At 41.3% G+C, this 25,208-nt stretch overlaps 1 protein-coding gene across 6 annotated transcripts in view; it reads right to left on the bottom strand.

Annotated features, from left to right (window-relative positions):
- Positions 1 to 25,208, bottom strand: part of atrx (ATRX chromatin remodeler) — a 202,025-nt gene that overhangs the window by 76,296 nt on the left and 100,521 nt on the right. For all 6 annotated transcript variants that reach the window (XM_072270906.1, XM_072270902.1, XM_072270901.1 and 3 more), the window contains 2 exons: positions 23,021 to 23,198; positions 1,983 to 2,120 (listed from right to left, as the gene is read on the bottom strand). In XM_072270906.1, coding sequence (XP_072127007.1) covers positions 1,983 to 2,120; positions 23,021 to 23,198 — 316 coding nt within the window. The remainder of the gene's footprint in view (positions 1 to 1,982; positions 2,121 to 23,020; positions 23,199 to 25,208) is intronic.

Raw genomic sequence — 25,208 nt, 5'->3', positions numbered from 1 at the left:
AGCCAGGCAGCATCTACGGAAAAGAATATAGTCGATGTTTCCGGCTGAGACCCTTCACCAGGACTGGAGAAAAAAGGAGTCAGAGTTAGAAGGTGGGAGGAGGGGAGGAAGAAACACAAGGTGATCGGTGAAACCGGGGAGTGGGGGGGTGGGGGAGAGAGAGAAGTAAAGAGCCCTACACCACCTCCTTCACTACTATTCAGGGACCCAAACAGTCCTTCAAGGTTAGGCAACACTTCACTTGAGAGTCTGTTGGGGTTATATACTGCATCCAGTGCTCCCGGTGTGGCCTCCCGTATATTTGTGAAATCTGACATAGATTGGGAAACTGCTTCGCCGAGCACCAATGCTCCATCCGCCAGAAAATGTGTGATCTCCCAGTGGACTTCCCATTCAGACATGCCAGTCCACGGCCTCCTCTATTGTCGCAATGAGACCACACTCAGGTTAGGGAAGCAATACCTTATATAGAGATCTTAATGATAGCGGAGTCCAGGGATATGGGAGAAAGCAGGAACGGGGTACTCATTGTGGATGATCAGCCATGATCACAGTGAATGGCGGTGCTGGCTTGATGGGCCGAATGGCCTACTGCTGCACCTATTGTCTAATATTCCGTCTGGGTAGCCTCCAAGCTGATGGCATGAACATCTATTTCGTGAACTTCCAGTAATTTCCCACCCCCCGCTCCCTTTCACCATTCCCGTTTCACCTTATTTCTTTATCTGCCCATCACTTCCCCCTGGTGCTCCTCCCCCTTTTCTTTCTTCCGTGGTCTCCTGTCCACTCGTATTAAATTCCTCCTTTTCCAGCCCTGTATCTCTTTCACCAATCAACTTCCCAGGACTTTACTTCACCCCTCCCCCGCTCATGATTTCACCCATCACCCTGTGTTTCTTTCTCCCCTCCCCAACCTTCTAATTCTGACTCATCTTCTTTTTTCTCCAGTTATGATGAAGGGTCTCGGTCCGAAACATCGACTATATTCTTTTCCATAGATGCTGCTTGGCTTGCTGAGTTCCTCCAGCATTTTATCTGTGTTGCTTGGATTTTCAGCTTCTGCAAATTTTCTCTTGTTTGTGCTTCAATCCTCCCTTTCATAATTGTTTTTCCTTGTACTACCTCAACACACTGATTTGATGCTCAAAGGATTCTTTGATTTGATTCAGTACAAAGATCTGTATGGATGTAATATAAAACCTCAATACATGTGAAAATAATAAACCAATTTAACATTTTAAATCAGTTGGACCTAATTTTCAGTTGTGTTAATTCCTGACATTTAAACATTAGTTTAACTTAAATAATAACAAGTTCAATCTTGGTATTTATATCACCAGAGTTGTTTTTTTTTTGCATTTCTTTGCCTTCAGCAAAGCCACAATGTTATTACCATTGGTGGAGCAAGTCCGGGATCAGATTATTTATTGACATACAGCGTGAAATAGGCCTTTCAAGCTGCATTGCCCAGCAACCCCAATTTCTTCTGAGCCTAACCACGAGCCAATTTACAATGGCCAATTAACTTACCAACTGGTATGTCTTTAGACTGTGGGAGGAAACTGGAACACCCAGAGGAAACCCAAGGAGTCACAGGGAGAATGCACTAACTCCTTACAGGAAACTGCAGGAACTGAATCTGGGTCACTGGTACTGTAACGTGTTGTGCTAACCACTATGCTACCATGCAGACCCTAAATTATTTAAGGAAAGTAGATAAATGAGGAGACAGGAATAGATAGTTAAGTTGAGAGATTTAATTTTGGAAAGGATTATTTGGAATGCAAACACTGGCAAAATCCATTTAGTTTGATTAGCTCATTCCGTGCTGTATTTGTTACATAAAACTAAAAACATTAACTTTCATGCCGCGTTCCACCAGCATTTTGTGCGTGTTGCTTGAACTTCCATGTTTAAAGTGTTCTGTAATTCATGACATCAATGCATTAAGAAGAAAATGATGTTAAAATAGGTACACCTACATTCAACAAGGTTATTTTGTAATGGTGTCCCTGTAAGAATGATCCTCCTCTTTGTTCGGATAGAATTCATCGCTTTTGATATTGCTGAAGCTTCATTCTTAAGCACATGTCCTTCATCACAGACAACAAAGTCCGGACCTGCACGAGAAAAGATTCATAAGGCACTTGTAAATCCTACAACCAAACAGTGATCACTGTAATAATGCAAGGCACAAATTCACTAATGAAGTTTCATAACTATAGTATAGGCTTCATTATTTTTGTTCCTGTTTTAAACATGGACAATGGTTAAAACCACCAGTCATACAACCTTGCTACATCAATTATTTGACCCAGTATCTAGCATGTAGTATATCAATAGGATAGGAGCTCTTCAATCACATCACAAAGATTAAAATATTTTAAACTTCAATTTCACTTATGTAAAATGCACATTAAATTATTTTCCCCATTCTTTCCAAGACTGGAGCTAGCAGTGAAACTCTGATTAATAGGCCTTCTGGCAACAAATTATTTAGATATAAAGGTTTCATAAGATATGTGGTAAATAAGCTATAAATATTACATTTATTACTATTTAATCTACAACAAGCAAACTTTAAATTGAATAACAAACATTATGAAACATTATTAGTGTATTTCTGTTACAGTAAGCAATGAAAAGGCTGTACAGTAAAACTTCGACAAGCATCAACATACTAAAACTTCAGAGGTATTGTAGTAATCCCCCCCCCCCCAATCTCCATGCCTCAATTTAAAAATGCAGAATAAGGTTCTAAATCAGCTGCAGTTTCAAAGGACATAAACCCACACCACCAGGTTATTATCCTTCAACTATCCGGCCCTTGAACCAAAAGGGATAACTTCACTCACCAACCCCCCCATCACTATTCCCACAACCTTGACTCACTTTCAAGGACTCTTCAACTCATGTTCTTGATATTTATTATTATTAATATTTTCTCCTTTGTATTTGCACTGTTTGCTGTCTTTTGCACACTGGTCGTTTGCCCTTCCTGTTTGGTGTATTCTTTCATTGGTTCTATTGTGTTTCTTGAATTTACTGTGTATGCCCATAAGAAAACGAATCTTAAGGTGACATACATGTACTTTGATAACAAAGTTACATTGAACTTTGAAACTACTGATCTTAAATTCATTTCATGAAATTTTAGGCTTTGGCCACTATGGGGCGAAGTAGTACATTGTCTGTCAAGCAGCCATTTTCATGCAGTTTAGTGAACCGAGTAAAGTACATAATTTTCCGCTCTCCATTTCTCACAGATCAAATGACTGATACCAATCCCTCATGGTTAAAGGTACAATACCCCGACTGAATTGTCCTACGATTCATAGAAGAAATTACACTAAATACTTCTCATCTGCAATGAATGCCATTTGATGTTTCCCAGTTACTTAGCATCAACATGTGCTTTGTGGGGTGCAATGTCTTCCTCCACCACATTCTCTCCTGACCCATTCTAGATAATAGAAATGAATATTCCAATTGCATTATAACCCAGAAATCAAAAATAAAACACATTTTAAACACTAGATTATGAAAATGATTTGAATTGTATTTTATTAAATGTTTCTTATGATGAATGATGCTAATGCTTCAATTTATTCAATTACAGCATTGCCAATATATTAGCTGAAGGAGATCAGATCCTACCCAAAACAACGCTTGCTAGAGTCAAAAAAACAGAAGAGAATTAGTGCTAGGTTTTGGAATCACCTTCCACATCTGTGTTGCTACCTCTGCAGGTGTTGTAAAAGAGTATTTAAATGGACAAAGAGGGGTGGAAGAGGGATTGGGGCCAAGGAAAAATATGACAGATCCCAAGGAAAATTAGCATCACCACCAACAAGGCAGACCATTTAAACCAGATTAACATCCCAGCTCATATTTCATAACTTTGTACAGACAATGTATTCAATTAGGAACCTTCAATCTATAAAATATCACTTTTCATTAGCTGTAAATTATGGTAGTCATTAATTTAAAAACTTCAAAAACACACAACTGTAATTGCCCATTCTGCACTAGCTTCACCTCAAGCACAGTGCATCACTCAATGAGGCTAAGTTTGCCTTAATTGCACGTTTCCTGTGCTCCATAATTTCCAAATGATTTAGATCAGGGGTTCCCAACCCGGGGTCCATGGACCCCTTGCTTAATGGTTTTGGTCTATGGCATAAAAGGATTGGGAAACCCTAAGATAGATTAAAACAAGCTACAATGTAATAAATGACTTTTAAGGAAGAACTCTAAGCTGCATGTTCAAGTATTTTAACATAAACTGCTTAAAGAATGTGCACTTAAACTTCAATTGTCTCCCAGTTCTAGACTCCTCAACCATTATATGAAGCACAAGTAACTGCAGATGCTGCAATCCACAGCAAAGGAAAAAGAAACAAACTGCTGAAGGAACTCAGTAGGTTAAGCAGCACTGTGGTGGTGGTGGAGGGGGGGGGGGGATGAATAATGCAGGGTCTCAGCCTGAACACTGATAATTCTTTTCCCTGAGATGCTGACCTTGGAAACCAAAGTAGCGTACCTGAACAATTGGCACCCTCTCACTCTCACCTCAATTATAAGCAAATGGCTTGAGAGGCTGGTTAAAGACCACATCTGCAGCATGCTACCACCCACACTGGACCTCCTACAATTCACCTACCAACGGAACTGGTCTACCGATGATGCCATAGCACTACACACCGTCCTCACTCACCTGGAGAAGAGGATGCACACATTGGAATGCTGTTCCTGGACTACAGTTCAGCATTTAGCACCGTAATTCCCTCCAGACGACAGGAAGCTCAGATACCTTGGCCTGCACCCCACCTTGTGCAACTGGTTGCTAGACTTCCTATTGAATCATCAACAGGAGGCAAGGACAGGTTCCCTAACCTCTGCCCCTTGACACAGATGCCTCCAAAGATTGTGTCCTGAGTCCCCTTCTCTACTCCCTTTACACGCACAACTGTACTGCCACATTTCCAATCTGCTGATCTGCTGACACGACTTTGATTGGCCTTATTTCTAGCTGTAATGAGACAGCCTACAGAGGATAGGTTGACACCCAGACACAGTGCTGCCAAGATAACAACCTCTCCCTCAATGTCGAAAAATCAAAAGAGGTGATTGTGGATTACATGATGAACTGAGACATGCTCGGCCCAATCAACATCAATGGCTCTGCAGTTGAGAGGAGGAGTAGTTTCAAGTTTCTCAGTATACACATCACCGATGATCCCAGCTGGTCTGTACACACTGGCTTTGTGGCGAGGAAAAAAGCATAACAGCATCTCTTCTACCTCAAGGGTTTGAAGTAGCTTGGCATGGGCCCCCAAATTCTTCAGGGGCATCATTGAGAGCATAATGACTGGCTGTATCACTACCTGGTATAGGAACTGTGCCAACTTTGATCGCTGGGCACTGCAGAGTGTGGTACAGACAGCCCAGTGCATCTGTGGAAGTTAACTTCCCTCCATTGAGACATTTCCAGCAGCAGGTACAGAAAGAAGGCCTGGAAGATCATTGGCGACACCAGTCACCCCAAACATAAACTGTTTCAGCTGCTTTCATCTGGCAAACACTACTGCAGTGCTAAAGCCAGGACCAACAGGTTACAGGACAGCTTCTTTCTACAAGCCATTAGACTTTTAAATTCACAAGTCTCTACATTGCAATGGAGTCACAATGCAAAGATTTTTACTCCCTCGTTGTGGGATGGATGTAAGATCTAAATAAATTGTAAATTCAATCCACTGAGTTCCTCAAGAAGTTTGATTTTTGCTCCAGCATAAAAGTTTATTTTTAAACCATGTATCTCCTGTTATTATATTGAAAACTAATCGAGTCATCCAGTTGTTTATGTCTCAGAAAGCACATATTTACCATGTCCAGTCATACACAATTCTTTTTTTTTTTTGAAATCTAATACATTTCTGGAAAACACATATTGCACCCTCAAAAGAACCATAAATCCAGTGCAGTATCCAGAATTGCTCACCATATTCCCAGTTTGGATTGATTGTGGTTTTGCTCAGCTGTAGCTCAATTCACAGTCACAGTCATACAGCACAGTAGTGGCCCCTTCAACTATTCAGTCCATGCTGACCAAGATGCCCATCTAAGATAGTCCTACTTGCCTATATTTGACCCACATCCCTCTAAACAGCTCCCATCCATGTAACCGTCAAAGTGATTTTTAAATATTGTTTAATGTACCTGCTTCAACCACTTCCTCTGGCAGCTCACTTCATACACGGACTGCCCTCTGGGTGGAAAAAGGTATCCCTCAGTTTCCAACTGAATCTCTCTCCACACACTTTAAACCCATGCCCTCTAGTCGCTGGTTCTTCAACCATGTGTAAAAAGACTATGCATTCACACTGCCTATGCCCCTCATGATTTTATGCACCTCTGTGATATCACCCATCATTATCATACAATCCAATGAATAAAAGTCCTAGATTGCTCAACTTATGTATTTTTTATATTTGCACAATTTGCAGCATATTGATTTTCAATCCTTATCTAGTTTTTCATAAATTCTATCTTTTTTTATTTTCCTGTAAATGTTTGGGGAAAAAAAATCAAGGTAGTATATGATAACATATGCACTTTGATAATGATAATGAATTAACTGATACTTGACCAAAGGCCAAACTGTAACATTAACTCTTTCTCTCTGTACAGATGTTGCTTATTCTGCTGAGAATTCTCAGCATTTCTGCTTGTATTTCAGATTTGTAGCTTCAGCTGTTTTTTTTTGAAAATCAAGAATTTATAATATACTCCAGAAATTTCTCAAAAGTGGACATCAGATCAATTGTTCTTCAATTACCAAGAAACCATAAATTTCTTTAGTATGGAAAATGCACTATTTTCCAGCCTAAGTTCTCCATTTGAAAAAGAGTCTGACTACTTAACCATCTATGCCGTTTATAATTTTTACATGCATTTAATCTTGGCCTCATTTAGCAGAGAGGTTTAAGTCCCTGATCGAGGGATCAGGTGAAGGGATGTGTTGCATCTCCTACAGCTGCAGGGAAAAAGTCAGAGGTCCTTTCAACTACCAGTGTCTGTCTCAAAAGTGGTGCCACAGGTGTATAGGGTCATAAAGAAAGCTTTTGGCACATTGGCCTTCATTAATCAAAGTATTGAGTACAGGAGATAGGATGCTATGTTGTAGTAGTACAAGATGTTGGTAAGGCCAAGTCTGGAGTATTGTGTGCAGTTTTGGTCACTTACCCACAGGAAAGATATAAATTAGGTTGAAAGAGTATAGAGAAAATTTACAAGGATATTGCCGGGACTGGAGTACCTGAATTGAGGAAAGACTGAATAGATTAGGACTTTTTTCCTTGGAATGTAGAAGACTGAGTGGAGATTTGATAGAGGTATACAAAATTACGAGGGGTATACATAGGGTAAATAAATGAAAGCAGGCTTTTCCACTGAGGCTGGGTGGGATGACAACTAAAGGTCATGGGTTAAGGGTGAAAGGTGAAAAGTGAAAAGTTGAAGGGAAATCTGAGGGGAAACTTCTTCACTCAGAGGGTTGTGAGAGTGTGGAACGAGGTGCCTGTTATAGTGGCCCATGCAAGCCCAATTACAAAGTTTAAGAGAAGTCTGGATAGGTACACGGACGGTAAGGGTATCGAGGGCTATATTCCCAGTACAGGATGATGCAGTAGGCAGTTTTAATGGTTCAGCATGGACTAGACGGGCTGAAGGGTTTCTGTGCTGTACTTTTCTATGACTCTGTAAGACGTTACCTCACAAAAGTTTGGCAGCCTCCGCAATGATGAAGTTTTTCAGCCTGAATAGGACAATTTAAAATGTAGTATGCTGTGGATGTCTATACATAGTAGTTGCATTATATAATATGCTGCATATATAGTTGAGATATATTGAGCAGAGTTTATTGCTAAGCAGGGAGGAGTGTTGTGTATTTAATATTTCAACAACATTTGAGTGAGTGAGTGTGTGTCTGTGAGTGAGTGTGTATCTGTGCGTACACGCGTGCGCGTTTATTTATTTAATTTGCATTCTTGTTCCTTTAAATAATTCATTACAGGTTACATGTACAAATACAGGTGTCCCCTGCTTTTCGAACGTTCAATTTACGAAACCTCACTGTTACGAAAGACCCACATTAGTTCCCTGTTTTCGGTAACAGAAGGTGTTTTCACTGTTACGAGAAAAGGCAACGTGCGATAAGAATCAGCGCACGCCCCGAGCAGCTGCTCCCCCCCCCCCCCCAGATTTAGAACGGCATTCTAGCCGGCACTGCTTAAACACGTCCCTGTGAGCAGCCGTTAGCAAGATGAGTTCCACGGTATCTGAAAAGCCTAAAAGAGCTCCTAAGGGTGTTACACTTAGCGTAAAACTAGACATGATTAAGCGTTTCAATCATGGTGAACGAAGTGAGGACAAGGTGAGTTTGGCTTGTGGAAGTTGACAAAGATGATGTTGAAGAGGTTTTGGCATCCCATGACCAAGAACTGATAGATGAAGAACTGATGCAATTGGAAGAGGAAAGGATAACAATCAAAACCGAATGTAGTAGCCAACGGACTGAAAGTGAAGTCGTCCAGGAACTGAACGTGAAGCAACTGCGTGAGATTTTTGCTGCAATGATAAAGTACAACTTTAATTTTGAAAGAGTACGTCGGTTTACGGCATATTTGCAGGATGGTTTGAGTGCTTACAAAGAACTGTATGATAGAAAAATGCACGAGGCTAGCAGTCAAGCAAGCCTTCCACATCAGCCACAGCAGACAACAAACCTCAACCTTCGACATCGAGGCAGACACAGAAGATGACCTGCCTGCCCTGATGGAAACAAACCACTTCGACCCCTGAGCCTCGGAGAATGCAGCGGTAGCCGGGACGCACCCAGCACATCTTTAAGAAAAAAGTCGAAATAAACAAGCTAATTAATTAGGTGCCGGGCGGCACCTAATCAATTAGCTTGTTTATTATGGCTTTTTTTCTTAAAGATGTGCTGGGTGTGTCCCGGCTACCGCTGGACTCCTGCATGCTTCGCAGCAATGTATCGGTCAGCGGCCCAGAGGGTGGGGACCAATGCACAACCTCAACCTCCAACGACTCAGCCTAACACACCATCATCAATGTGCTCTGCACTGTCTTCCCGATTCTGGTAAGTGATACTACACTGTACATACATTATTACTACTTTATATCGGCTGTGTATTTTTATGTGTTATTTGGTATGATTTGGCAGCTTCATAGCTTAAAACTTACTGGAGAGCGCTTGCGCCGTGTTTTTGCCAACAGCGCTTGCGTGAGATTTTCGCTACAGAGAACAGTGCGACATTAATTGTAGAAAAGTATTTCTACTTTATATAGGCTGTGTATTTATCATATCATTCCTGCTTTTACTATATGTTACTGTTATTTTAGGTTTTATGTGTTATTTGGCACGATTTGGTAGGTTATTTTTGGGTCTGCAAACGCTCACACATTTTTCCCATATAAATAAATGGTAATTGCTTCTACCCTTTACGACATTTCGGCTTATGAACCGTTTTGCAGGGACGCTCTACCTTTGGATGGCGGGGGAAATCTGTATGTGAAATGCGTATGTTACTCTACCAAGTGATAAATAAGCCCCTTGCTTAAACACTAAGGTTAGCCCTGCATTTCGAACTCCCGTATCTTCATTTGAATTATTTTAATATCTTAAAGTCACAAAATATAACTGGTGCTTCGCTGTCTCCAAGGGAGTTTGATGAGGTTTGGAGCTGTGTGTGCAGCCTGGAAGCCAAGAAGCCTGGAGATGGGACACGAGCCTATGATTGACTTCATTTCTTGCCGATTAAAGTATCAGGCAAGATTGAAATTAATGAGAACGAGAGCAGAAGGCAAACAGGCGTTCAGTGCCATCTGCCTGCGCTTGACTGGTCTCTCTCTCTCTCCCTCTCAATGCTGCCAGGGGGTCCTGGGTCTCAGATAAGGATTAATCAACATGGTTTGTGGATTGGACTCTGTAGTTCATGTTGCAGTATGTGTGTTTGTGGTTTCTCCTTTTTTATTGTTATTTTTGTGTGATTTTGATTGGGGTGGACTGGCTCTATGGTCTGCAATCAACGCTAAATTGAACTGAACTGAACATTCCTAGACTTTTTCAATGACTTTGTAGTCTGATGTTTTATATTCTGTATTTTTCACCCGTTTTTGCCGTTTGCTCAATTTGTTCTTTTCTTTACACGTTGGGTGTTTGACGTTTTACTTGAACGGGTTCCCTGGTGTTTGTTTTGTGGCTCTTTGCGGGAGGACGAATCTTAGGGTTGTAAACTGCATACATACTTTAATAATAAATGTACTTTGAATCTTCAAGCTTTTTGATTTTCATCCAATTTCAACTCCCCTTCAGATTCCCACTCTGATCTACAGTATGCTTCCTCAGCCTCTTACTCTGCTGTGGTGAGTCAAGTGCAAACAAGAACCTTCATATTCCTCTTTGATTGCTTGCAACCCAATGGTATGAAGATAGAATTTTCCAATTTTATGGTAACCCACTCTCCATGTTCCTTTCCCATTCCCATCAGTTCACTCAGGGTTTCTCTCCGTCTGCCTTTCCATCTGTCCCATCTTCATCAGACAAGTTCATCACTCTCCCCCATCTGCTTCCACCTGTCCATCATCCCTCCTTTATCCTGAGCAACAGTCACAACACGCTGGAGGAGCTCAGCAGGTCGGGCAGCATCCGAAGAAACGATCAGTCAATGTTTCGGGTCAGAACCCTTCCTCAGGACTGTAGAGGGAAGGGGCAGAGGCCCTATAAAGAAGGTGGGGGGAGGGTGGGAAGGAGAAGGCTGGTAGGTTCCAGGTGAAAAACCAGTAAGGGGAAAGATAAAGGGGTGGGGGAGGGAAGCAGGGAGGTGATAGGCAGGAAAGGTGAAGAAGGAATAGGGGAAAGTACAATAGGTATTAGAAGGAGGCGGAACCATGAGGGAAGTGAAAGGCAGCTGGGGGAGGGGGCAGAGTAAAATAGGGATAGGGGAAGGGAGAGGGAGGGAACTGCCAGAAGTTGTGGAATTCTATATTCATACCAAGGGGCTGGAGACTACCTAGACGGTATATGAGGTGTTGCTCCTCCAACCTGAGCTTAGCCTCATAATGGCAGTAGGGGAGGCCATATATGGACATATCCGAATGGCAATGTGAAGCAGAGTTGAAGTGGGTGGCAACCGGGAGATCCTGTCTGTTGTGGCCGATGGAGTGGAGGTGCTCAACGAAGCGGTTCCCCAATCTGCGTCCGGTTTCACTGATGTAGAGGAGGCCGCACCAGATGCAATAGATGACTCCAACAGACTCACAAGTGAAGTGTTGCCTCACCTGGAAGGACTGTTTGGGGCCCTGAATGGTGGCAAGAGAGGAGGTGTAGGGGCAAGTGTAGCACTTATGCTTACAGGGATAAGTGCCGGGTGGGAGATCTGTGGGGAGGGACGTGTGGATCAGGGAGTCACGGAGGGACCAATCCCTGCGGAAAGCAGAGGGGGTGGAGGGGGAAAGATGTGCTTAGTGGTGGGGTCCTGTTGAAGGTGGCAGAAGTTGTGGAGGATAATGTGCTGGATCCGAAGGCTGGAGGGGTGGTAGGTGAGGACAAGGGGAACTCTGTCCCTGTTGCGGTGGCGGGAGGATGGGGTGAGGGCCGAAGTGTGGGAAATGGAGGAGATGCAGGTGAGGGCATCATTGATGATGGCAGAAGGGAAACCACGATCCTTAAAGAAAGAGGACATTTGAGGTGTCCTGGAACAGAAAGCCTCATCCGGGGAGCAGATGCAGCGGAGACGGAGGAACTGGGAATAGGGAATGGCATTTTGCATGTGGCAGGGTGGTAAGAGGTATAGTCGAGGTAGTTATGAGAGTCAGTGGGCTTGTAGATGATGTCAGTGGACAGTCTGTCTCCAGAGATGGAGACCGAGAGATCGAGAAAGGGGAGAGAAGTGTCCGTGATAGACCAAGAGAATTTGAGGAATGGGTGGAAGTTTGAAGTAAAGTCGATGAAATTGACGAGCTCAGCATGGGTGCAGGAAGCAGCACCAATGTAGTCGTCAATGTAGCAAAGGAAAAGTTGGGGAGCAGTACCAGAATAGGTTTGGAGCACAGACTGTTACACATAGCCAACGAAGAAGCAGGCATAGCTGGGGCCCATGTGAGTGCCCATAGTTACACCCTTGGTCTGAAGAAAGTGGGAAGAGCCAAAAAAGAAGTTAAGTGTGAGTACCAATTCCACCAACCGGAGGAGGGTAGTGGTGGTGGGGAACTGGTGAGGTCTATTGTTCCAGAAAGTAGTGGAGGGCTTTGAGGCCATCTTGATGAAGAATGGAGGTGTATAAGGACTGGACATCCATAGTGAAAATGAAGCGGTCAGGACCGGGGAACTGGAAGTTACTGAAGAGGTGGAGGGCATGGGATGTATCCCGGACGTAATTGGGGAGGGACTGAACTATGGGTGACAAAATGGAGTCCAGGTAGGCAGATACAAGTTCAGTGGGACAGCAGCAGGCAGAAACTATGGGTCTACCGGGACAGTAAGGCTTGTGGATCTTGGGGAGAAGGTAAAACCAAGCGGTACGGGGTGTGGGAATTACGAGTTTAGCGGCTGAGGATGGAAGGTCTCTCGAGTTGATAAGGACGGTGATGGTACGGGAGACAATGGCTTGATGTTTTTTGGTGGGGTCCTGTTCCAGGGGTAATTAAGAGGAAGTGTCAGAGAGCTGCCGTTTGGCCTCAGTGAGGTAGAGGTCCGTCCGCCAGACTACTACGGCACCACCTTTGTTTGCGGGTTTGATGGTGAGTTTGGGATTAGTGCGAGGAGAGTGGAGGGCAGTGTGTTCATAGCGAGTGAGGTTGGAACAGGAGAGAGGAGTGGTGAAGTTGAGACGGTTGATGTCTTGGCCACAGTCTGTCTGAACATAGAATTCTCCAACTACCGGTAATTCCCTCCCCCTCCCTTCCCCTATCCCTATTTCACTCTGCCCCCTCCCCCAGCTGCATCCCTCATGGTCCCACCTCCTTCTACTACCCATTGTGTTTTCCCCTATTCCTGCTTCACCTTTCCTGCCTATCACCTCCCTGCTTCCCCTCCCCCACCCCTTTATCTTTCCCCTTACTGGTTTTTCACCCGGAACCTACCAGCCTTCTCCTTCCCACCCTCCCTTCACCTTCTTTATCCGGCCTCTGCCCCTTCCCTCTTCAGTCCTGACAAAGGGTTCCGGCCTGAAACGTTGACTGATCGCTTCCAGGGATGCTGCCCGACCTGCTGAGTTCCTCCAGCGTGTTGTGAGAGTTGCTTTGACCCCAGCATCTGCAGAGTATTTTGTGCTCCTTTATCCTGATGTAGCCATGGACATCATTCCTCATTATCCACACCAACAACTACTTTGGTGTCATTTGCAAACTTACTCATCACATCTCCTACATTCACAACCATTGTTGTTAATACATATCACAAGCTATAACAGTCCAAGTACCAAGCGTAGCAGAACACTGCTGGTTAGTCTTCAGATCAGAAAAGCATCCTTTACTACTACCCTGTCTTTCGAATTAATTCTGGATCCAATTAGTCAGCTCAACTTGTTCCCATGTGCTTTAACCTTCTGGACTAGCTACGAGATGAAAACCCATTAAATGCCACAATCTAATGTAATTCGTGAGGTAGGAATCCCTGCTTGTACAAAGACATACTGACCATCCTCAATCAGCCACTGCTTATTCTTTGGTAGTTTCTCTAATTATTTCCCCATCACTGAAGTAGTTCCTTAAGCTAGTGAGGATAAGCTCACACTATCTACTAAATGCTCCCAATGGCGTGCATCTCATATAGCCTCTGACAACCATGTCCAGCTCCTGGCCTTCATGTGTGGCATAGCTACTAAGCCCAGTGGTACCATTTCTATTGACGGCAGAAGGGGCAAACGCGGGTTACTCGCCCCTTAAAACCGGTTGCTTTGGGCAGATGGGGCTCATCAGCCGTGGTTGGCAACTCATCTGGAAGGAAAACTCTAACCTTAAATCTCCACTGCCTTGTGGCCAAACCCACTCATGTGGAAGGCTTAGGGAGTACACACCCTGAGGAATTTCCAGTTCCTAAGGCAGTCCTATATTGAGTTTGCAATGATTGGCAACTCCTGGACAATGCTGGTGCTAAGCTGTGTTGATCTCTGTTGTTCCTTTGGATCCATCAGGGGAGGGGGAGCCTACTACATGGGCAACATCTAGCTCTCCATATTGTATTGCCCTGGCTTGCACATCATGCAGACAGCTGGATCGTAACATAATCAAACCCAACCAATGGAGGGCCTCAACTGATGGAAGTATGCAGCTATCTCTGCTGCCTTTATTAAGTAACAAAACATTAGCTGTCCTCAAATAATGTTAAGCTACCATGGTCTGCGGTGGGCATAGGAAGCTGGGAGGGAGTACTACATTTTGCATTCTCTTGATAAATTTCATGTATAACATCCACAGAGCAACTCAAATATTCTAAACATAACTAGTTCTATAGCGATAGTTAATGAGAAATATACACAAACATATTTTGATGAATAACAAGGATGGGGAGGGAAAGCAAAATAAAATTAAAATCTATTGTTCAATCAAGAAAGTCCTTTATCTAAAATACAACATGGTCAGTGCACAGAGAAAAGCAATCACAGCAATCAAGTTTAAAAAGACCAATTACCTTTAAGAGTTCAAAAAGTTTTTTTGGGGGGAAATAAGTAGGCTTTTTTTGAAAAAAGTCAAAACTGCAAGATAAGAATCAGCTGACTTTTCAACTTTCTGGAGATGAAGGTCATTACCAAAGTTACTGCAATCTGGCAACCATTTACAATTATAAATTGATGTTAACACCCTTCCCTGCTACAGCCACCGGCAAAGTTGAACAACATTTTCAATATTTTTTTTTTTGAAGTATTTATCATGGTATTTTCTCTGGTGCTGCAAATAGTTTGTTTCGTCAATATTTTCATTTTCCAAGAACTGTTAATGAGGTCAGAACAATTGGATCACTGACGTGCAGCTAAGAAATTCTGCTTCACAAAACTTAGAAAATAAGGTGATATGTATTGCAAATTCTTAACCTACTCTCCTGCATCGAAGACCAAAAAACTAACTGCATAAAACAATCATAAATATCAAATTTTAGAAGTGAAAACAAAATATCATGGCATAAGTGTAGAATGAACAATTAGTAGATCATAAGACCTGAGTAGAATTAGGCCATTTTGCCCCCCCAAGTCTGCTCCGCTATTCCAGCATGGCTGATTTATTATCCCTCTCAACCCTGCTCTCCTGCCTTCTCCCTGTAACTTTTGACACTGATTAATCAAGAACCTATCAACCTCTGCCTCAAATTGCCCAATGACTTGGCCTGCACAGCAGCTTGTGGTGAAGAATTACACAGATTCACCACCCTCTGGCTAAGGAAAATTTTCCTCATCTCTGTTCTAAATGGATGTCCTTCAATTCGGGGGCTGTACCCGCTGGTCCAAGATTCCCCCACTATAGAAAACATCATGTCCACGTCCACTCTACTTTTCAATATTAAATAGGTTTCAATGAGATCCTCTTCCTCATTCTTCTAAATTCCAGCCAGCATCGGCCCAGAGCCATCAAACACTCCTCACATATTAACCTTTTCAATTATTCTCGTGTACCTACTCTGGACTCTCTCCAATGCCAGTACATCCTTCCTTAGATAAAGGGCCCAAAACTGCTCACAATACCTCAATTATAGTCTGCTCAATACCTTATAAAGCCTCAGCATTACATCCTTGCCTTTGCATTCTAGGCTTCTTAAAATGAATGCTAACACTGCATTTGCCTTCCTTACCACCGACTCAACCTGCAATTTAACCTTTATGGAATCCCACATGAGGACTCCCAGGTCCCTTTGCACCTCTGATTTTTGAATTTTCTCTCCATCTACTAAATAGACCATGCCTTTATTCTCCCTGCCAAAGTACACAACCATACACTCCCTATACTACATTCCATCTGTCACTTCTTTGCCCATTCCTCCAATCTGCCTAAATCCTTCTGCAGACTCCCTACCTCCTCAATGCCTCCTGCCCTTCCCCCATCTTCACATCCTCCACAAACTTGCCCATAAAGCCATCAACTCCTTCATCCAAACCATTGACATACAATGTGAAAAGAAGCGGCCCTAACACCAACATCTCTGGAAAAGCACTAGTCACTGGTAGCCAACCAGAAAAGGGTCCTTTATTCCCACTCTTTGTCCCCTGTCAGTCAGACAGCCAATCTTCTGTCAGTCTAGTACCTTTCCCATAATACCATGAGCTCTTATTTTGTTCAGCAGACTCAGGTACAGCACCTTGTCAAAGACTTTTTGAAAATCCAAATAAACAACATCCATCGACTCTCCTTAGCCTATCCTACTGTTATTCCCTCAAAGAATTCCAACAGATTTTATCAAGCAAGATTTCCCTTTGAGAAAACCAGCTGACGTTGGCTTATTTTATAATGTGCCTCGAAGTACCCAAAATCATTAATACTAAGACCACAAAACATAGGAGTAAAAGTAGGCCATTTGGCCCATCGAGTCTGGTCCACCATTCAATCATGGTTGATCCTTTTTTTTTTCCTCCTCCTCAACCCCATTTCCTAGCCTTCTCTCCATAACCTTTGATGTCATGTCCTATCAAGAATCTATCAATTTCTGCCTCAAATACACCCAACGATCTGGCCTCCACAGCTGCATGAATTCCACAAATTCACCACCCTTTGGCTAAAGATAATTCTCCACATCTCTGTTTTGAATGGATGCCCTCCATCCTGAGGCTGTGCCCTCCTGTCCTAGACTCTCCCACCATGGGAGACATCCTTTCCACATATACTCTGTCTAGGCCTTTCAATATTCAAAAGGTTTCAATGAGATCCCCCCTCATCCTTCTAAATTCCAGCAAGTACAGACCCAGTGCCATCAAACGTTCCTCGTATGATAACCCTTTCATTCCTGGAATCATCCTTGTGAACCTCCTCTGGATCCTGTCAATGCCAGCACATCTTTTCTTAGATGAGAGGCCCAAAACTGTTCACAATACTCAAGGTGAGGCCTCACCAATGCCTTATAAAGTCTCAGCATCACGTCCTTCCTCTTGTATTCTAGACCTCTTGAAATTAAAGCTAACATTACAGTTGCCTTCCTCACCACTGACTCAACCTGCAAGTCAACCTTTGAGGTGTTCTGCACAAGGACTCCAAGTCCCTTTGCATCTCAGATTTTTGAATTTTCTCCGTTTGGAAAATAGTCCGTACATTTATTTCTACTACCGAAGCGCATGATCACATATTTTTCAACATATTAATTCATTTGCACACTTTCTTGTCCATTCTCCTAATCCATCCTTCTGCATCCCACCTGTTTACTCAACCCAACTGCCCCTCCACCAATCTTTGTATCATCTGCAAACTTGGCAACAAAGCCATCTATTCCATCATCTAAATCATTGATATACAGCATAAAAAGAAGTGGTCCCAACACCGACCCCTGAGGAACACCACTAGTCACTGGCAGTCAACCAGATAAGGATCCTTTTATTCCCACTCGCTGCTTTCTTCCAAACAGCCAATGCTCTAACCACGTTAGTAACTTTCCTGTAATACCATGGGCTCTTAACTTGTTAAGCAACCACAAGCATGGCACTTTGTCAAAGGCCGTCAGAAAGTCCAAATATACAACATCCACTGCATCCTCTTTATCTATCCTACTTGTAATCTCCTCAAAGAATTCTAACAAGTCTGTCATGCGGATTTTCCCTAAAGGAAAGCATGCTGACTTTGCCCTATCTTATCGTGTGTCACCAAGTACTCCATCACTTCGTCCTTAACAACTGACTCTAATATCTTCCCAAGCACTGAGGTTAAGCTAACTGGTCTATAATTTCCTTTCCGCTGCCTTCCCCCTTTCTTAAAAGAGTGGAGTGACATTTGCAATTTTCCAGTCCTCTGGCACCATGTCAAAGTCCAATGATTTTTGGAAGATCATTACTACGGCCTCCACAATCTCTACCGCTACCTCTTTCAGAAACCTAGGGTGTAGTTCATCTGTTTGGGCACGTTCTCCCTTGTAATAGTAACTGCCCCACTTCTCTTCCTTCACACACTACAACACCTGGCATACTGCTGGTATCTTCCACAGTGAAGGCTGACGCAAAATACTCATTTAGTTCACCTGTCATCTCCTTGTCCTGTGTTATTATTTCTCCTGTCTCATTTTCTACTGTTCCTTTATCCATTCTCACCTTATTTTTTACATACTTGAAAAAGCTTTGATATTATTTGTTAGCTTGCTTTCATATTTCATCTTTTCCTTTCTAATGACTCTTTTAGTTGCTGTCTGTAGGTTTTTAAAAACTTCCCAATCCTTTACGTTCCCACTAATTTTTACTTTGTTGTATGCCCTCTCTTTTGTCTTTCCATTAGCTTTGACTTCCCTTGTCAGCCATGGTTGTACGATTTTGCTATTTGAGTATTTCTTCATTTTTGGCATACACATGTCCTGCACCTTCCCCATTTTTCCCAGAAACGCATGCCATTGCTGCTCTGCTGACATTCCTACCAGCAGCTCCTTTCAATTTACTTTGGCCAACATTGTACTAAACACAGAAGTCAGGCTAACTGGCCTCTAATTTTCTTTCTCTGCTTCCTTCCTTTCTTAAAGGGTGTAGTGACATTTGAAATTTTAGAAAAATGAATTAAATACATAGTTCTCACTAATACCAAATTGCAATAAACTGTTACTTCTGCGTAGCCGGTTGGTGACGTAGTGGCATTAGCGCCGGACATTGGAGCGAAGGCTCCCAAGTTCAAATCCAGCCAGCTCCCTTGCACGCTTTCCATCCGTGCTGGGTTGAGCGTCGAGCTAGCAACTCGGCCTCATAAAAATAAGTAAGCCTGCTAAAAAAAACACCGTCATGACGGCGTCCCAATGGCTCCACTCATAGTTAAGGGCTTTCTTATTATTATTATTATTATTACTTCTACATAGAACTAGATGCCAACATGCTTTTATTACCTAATGGTAAATTTACAACTCAATAAGTATGATGAGCAAATATAAACAACTTGTACAATTGAAAGGAAGACTATGATTTATGTGCACAGCATCATTGTGAAAATGTTTCATCAAATATGGACTAAATCAGGGGTTCCCAACCTTTTTTATGCCACGGTCCAAAACCATTAAGCAAGGGTTCCATAGACCCCAGGTTGGGAATTCTTGGGTTAAATAAAGTTGCAGTATCTGCAATTTTCATGGTGATATGTTGAAAATTTAATTACATCAAAATACATGCCATAACTGCCTTGAACTTCTTAATCAAAACTTGTGAAAGACATACTGACATTTATATGATATCTTTCATTCAGAAGCATTTTATTCCAAGCATTTAAAAGCACTATATAATCAAAGTATACTGGAATGTAGGAGGAGCAACAGCAGCTATCTTGCACACAAGATGCTTTAATAATAACAACAAGATAATTGGCTGTAGTATACTGACAGAAGGATAAACATAGGCATACTATGGTTACTTCCTCTGTTCTTTAAAAACAATGCTCCGAGATCTCACCAAGTCGGACCTCAGCTTCAAACCTTGTCTGAAAGAACATCAAGAATGCAACAGTTTCACCGTGCTCTGGGCCGATAGGCTGCGTATTCTACGTTGCAACAAATATGGGAATTATTTAGCTTATCTGGATCAGGACTTGATTTGAGGATGCTCGGAATGCAGAACAACCATTAAACTGCACTTTAAGACTGCAGACCATCAAAAAGTTTGGAATTGAGTTCTGATGCTAACCGCGCGTGAACGAAAGAAATCAAAGCCAACATAAAAGCCAAAGAGAGGGCATAGAGCAAAAATTAGTGGTAAGCTTTTAAAAAACCAACTGAAAATGTAATTGAGAAGGAAAAGATGGAATATGAAAGTAAGCTTGCCAATAACATTGAAGAGGATACCAAAAGTTTCTTCAGATACATAAATTGTAAAAGAGATGAGAGTGGATACTGGACCACTGGAAGTCCCAGGGGTCAAGGGTCATGAAGTGTGTGAAGTTACCATAACTGGAGAGAAGGTTCTCAGGAAATTGAAAGGTCCGAAGGTAGATAAGTCATGTGGACCAGGTGATGTATACCCCAGAGTTCTGAAAGAGGTAGCTGAAGAGATCATGGAGGCATTAGTACTGATCTTTCAAGAATCACTAGATTCTGGAATGTTTTCAGAAGACTGGAAAATTGCAGCTGTCACTCCACTCTTCAAAAAGGGAGAGAGGCAGAAGAAAGGAAACTACAGGCCAGATAGTCTGACCTCAATGGTTGGAAAGATGTTGGCGAGTTGATTATTAAGGATCAGTTCTAAGGGTACTTGAAGGCACAGGATAAAACAGGCCATAGTCAGCACAGTTTCCTCAAGGGAAAATCTTGCCTGACAAATCTGTTGGAATTCTTTGAAGAAATAACAAGCAGGAAAGACAATGAAGAATGAATTGATGTTGCATTTTCAGAAGGCCTTTGACAGGGCGCTACACAAGGGGCTGCTTAACAAGCTACAAGCCAATGGTATTACAGGAAAGATTCTGGCATGGATAAAGCAGTGGCTAATTGGCAAGAGGCAAAGAGTGGGAATAAAGGGAGCCTTTTCTGGCTGGCTACTGGTGACTAGTGGTGTTCCACAGGGGTCTGTGTTAAGACAGATTCTTTTTACATTATATATCAGTGATATGCATGATTGCTTGGTTGCCAAGTTTGCAGATGATATGAAGACAGGTGGGGAGGCAGGTAGTTTTGAGGAAGTAGAGAAGATATAGAAAGACTTAGATTTGGAGAATGGGCAAAGAAATGGAAGATGAAATAGTGTTGGGAAGTGTGTGGTCATGCACTTTGGTAGAAGAATTGAAAGGGTTGACTATCTTCTAAATGGAGAGAAAATACAAAAATCTGAGGTACAAAGGGACTTGGGAGTCCTTGTGCAGGATTCTCTAAAGGTTAATTTGCAGGTTGAGTCTGTGGTGAGGAAGGCAAATGCAATATTAGCATTCATTTCAAGAAGACTAGAATATAAAAGCAAGAATGTAATGTTGAGACTTTATAAGGCACTGGTGAGGCCTCACATGGAGTACTCGGAGCAGTTTTGGGCCTGTTGTCTTAGAAAGGATGAACTGAAACTGGAGAGGGTACAAGGAGGTTCAGGAAATGATCGCAGGTTTGAGCAGCTTGTCATATGAAGAGCATTTGACGGCTCGGGACCTGTATTCACTGCAATTCAGAAGAATGAGGGGTAACCTCACTGAAACCTATTGAATGGTGAAAGGCCTTGATAGAGTGGGTGTAGAGAGGATGTTTCCTGTGGTGGGAGAGCCAAGACCAGAGGATACAGCCCCAAAATAGAGGGGTGTCCTTTTAGAATGGAGATGAGGAATTTCTTCAGCCAGAGACTGGTGAATCTGTGGAGGCGAAGTCAATATGCATACTTAAGGCAGAGATTGATAGATTCTTGATTGGTCAGGGAATGAATTGATATAGGAAGAAGGCAAGAGATTTGGACTGAGAGGGAAATGGATCAGCCATGATGAAATGGTGGAGCAGTCTCGATGGGTCAAATGCCCTAATTCTGCTCCTATATCTTATGGTCTATCCAAGTACCAAAACTTGGGTATATATAAAGTACATCTGATCTAGCTGGAAGTTTAAAATTTAAATAATTTGGAAAACAAAATTACATTTGCAGATAGAGTGACAAGTTACATATTTTTAAACAGAGTGGGGCAAGTCAGTTCTAGTTACAAGAAATCAATGACGTGACTGGGTATCACATTGAAATTTTCCCAAATTAGCAGCTAAAAGGATTATCCCCAAATTGATAAAATGTGCTTGTAGAATGCTTGCTAAGACCAATTTCAATATTACATCTGCACTTAAACCCAAATCTAGATGGTTATTAATAATAGCACTGAATCAGTAGACTTAGCTTTTGATTGGATTGATAGGGTTTCTGCTCTCAACTTGTACAAATAATGCAAAGGTATTTAAAAACAATCAACATAATAAAAGGACTAATCCAAAACTGATCTAGCGTGGGTCTCAATAAATGTTTTTTTTTACTATATTAAGCTGCTACAATTGCATTGGCAATTTAAAATTAACTGTTTACTGGACTTGCCATTTTAAGTTGATAAAATAACCCATTTTAGCGTTTTAACTTGTGCTACTTTCATTAAATCCCCTAGATCATAACAGTAATAGGACACCACATGGTCCTTTAAAACTGCCTCACCATTCAATAATTTCAGTTGATGGAAAATGTTTCAAGTCTACATTTCCTCACAATCACCATTTTTTGTGTCTAAACATCTTTGTAGTGAATGACCAAGCTTAGAGGATAGAAGGTTCTAAATAGCATAACAAGCAAATGCAGTTGTGAAGGTGTAGCTATGTACACAGATCATTAGAATTTCAAGAATAGGCACAGACAATAAATATTAATACAAGGTCATTATATCTACAGACTGAAAAACCATTTATGATTTATACTGCAGTTACACAAACACTATTACGCCATAGCTTCAGCACTGAGCACATTTTTGGGCACTACATCTTAAGATGTACTACTGAGTCGACATAGTAGTAGCACATCTAAGGACATAGATGGCTTAATCACAGTAAGCTAAAAATTACAACTAGATAGACACATAGTAAAGTATTTACTTCAACAAATAGCAGCCGATAAAAGGTTATTTATTATAAATATGAGAGTGGGAGATTGTTAACCAATGATATTCAGGAATACTGAGAAAAAGTATATGTAGTTAAGCCAACCACAATCTAAATGAAGAATGGACCGGGCTCCAGCATTAAATAGCTTAATCCACATCTTATGTTGCTGTGCTATATGGATAACGTAGCCAAAACACTACAAGGCTATCAAAACTTGTCTGAAGAGCAATAAACCAAAGTAAAACTCACCAGGGTTTACTAAAGTCTTCTGGAACATTTCTTTCATCTTCCTGCTTTTTACATTTCTGCCTTGTGCAAGATTTCGATACATTTCATAACCTAGAATCATTATACCTCCATCCTCCACCCATCTTTCAAGAAGGTAGGCTCTCTCCTGAGGACGTTTAACTGTCGCTAATTCATTAACCTTAAAGACAGAAAATAAAATTACTGTATATTGCTGAATCTGTCAAAATCCTGAAGTTTCAAGATTTAAAACATTCACATTTTGTAGTAAGTACATATTCAAAAAAGACACCTTTAAACAAAATCAAAAGTATATAATACAAACAATAATACAGCAATAATACAGAATGGCAAATTACCTTGATAATTGTGTTGAATAAAACTGCAATTTCCCAGCTTTTCAAAAGGCTGTGCTAATATTATTAAAATGTTGTGCTAATATTATTCCTTGTGACTGGATGCGTTGTGTGTGACATGTACTGTGTTTTAGATCTTGGCCCCAAAGGAACGCTGTTTTGTTTAGCTGTATACATGTGTATGGTCGAATGACAATTAAACTTGAACTTGGAAAAAAATACTTTTCCTATCATGCAAGACAGCGGGAACTACATTTGTTTTGTGTTGAACAGCAGACATAACGATTTACCACAATAAACCAATAGTTCATGAAATTTGCTATGTAATTTCCTTATAGTGATATTCATGTTTGCACATTCTTCAGCCAGGTCACATGTTCCCAACAAAGTAATCTTAGCCACTAAGAGTTTTAAATATACAACTATTTATTACTAGGGAAATGCATGGGAATCACAGATTCCATGGAATGCCACACACACATGAACAAGTCCTCCACATTCATGTGAGCCATCAAGCATTAATTACACTAATCCTATTTCCCAGCACTCATGACTAGCATGCCGAGCAGTTCAAGTGAACATCTGAACACTTCCTAAATGCTGAGAGAACATTTGGCTCTGCCACGTGCTGCAGAATTGTGATGAAAAAACTCCCAAATCCACCACACCATAACATAAAATCTTTTGGTCAGATACCCCTGGTAAGGGGTAAAGTAGCTCACTATGTATCCTATCTGTACCCATCATAATTCTGAACACCTCAATCAGTTCATCTCTCAGCTTTCTGTGCTCAAAAGTAAACAAATCCAGCCTATTCAGTCTATCCTCCTGGCTGAAATGCAGCATTTTAGACAACATCCTGATGGCTCTCCACTGCACCACTGCCAAGGTAATCATATCTTTAATATGATGTGGTGGGTAGAGTTACACAACACCAGCTCTAGCTCACTAATAATTTGTCCAGTTCTCTGCTCTCATTAACCTTCTTAACCATCTTATCTCTTTGTGCTGTTGACTTCAGGGAGCCTCAGATATGTACAAGGTCCACTAAATCTTTTAAAACTCTAATTTGGGATCATAGTACCAAACAAAACACAAGATTACAATAATTTTTGTAAGCACTGTGGTAAAACCAATGGATCAAGTAAGCAATGATTCATAGTAAATACTGATTACATATATAATGGTGATTTGATCATAGGATTTCTGAATTACCCATGATAACCTAAAACATAATTAGATATTTATTTATTCAATAAAAATGAGGGTTATCTAACAAACAGCCTGTGTATTATCAAAAACAATGTCCTTGTTAAAAAACATTCCTCATCCTCTGAAATATCCAGATGCTAAAGCTTTTTGAATTATGATTAAAAAAATTATGATTGCGTTAAAAATTAACCTGAACAAAAACAATAATAAATCTCCAAAGCTTTACATTGTACCAAAATATGTCATCCAAGAGCAATCAAAAAGGTAACTCAATGCTTTTCAAAATAATATACTATTACCAAGTCAATAACAGTATTTTAAGCAAACTGTAAAACACTCACTTTGTTAGAGAGAATGCTTTCACTAATAGAAGAATCCATACATATTTTTTATAAAACTAATAGGGAAATTAAAAAAATTCTTCCCTCAGTAGTTAAAAAAATGGATTTTTTACTCGAAGAGGAAATAAACAGCATAAAAAAATAAGTAATTTACAGAAAACAGATAAAGATGGGGAATGCCTGATATATACAGTGGACGAAATGAGAATGAACTAACATGAAGGACAAGCACAACATAAACCATTCAGGCCAGAAGGCCTGTTTCTATCCTGTATATTCTAT

Source organism: Mobula birostris, chromosome 10 (assembly GCF_030028105.1).
Source record: "Mobula birostris isolate sMobBir1 chromosome 10, sMobBir1.hap1, whole genome shotgun sequence".
Classification (NCBI taxonomy): domain Eukaryota; kingdom Metazoa; phylum Chordata; class Chondrichthyes; order Myliobatiformes; family Myliobatidae; genus Mobula; species Mobula birostris.
This window is presented reverse-complemented; position numbering and strand designations above follow the sequence as displayed.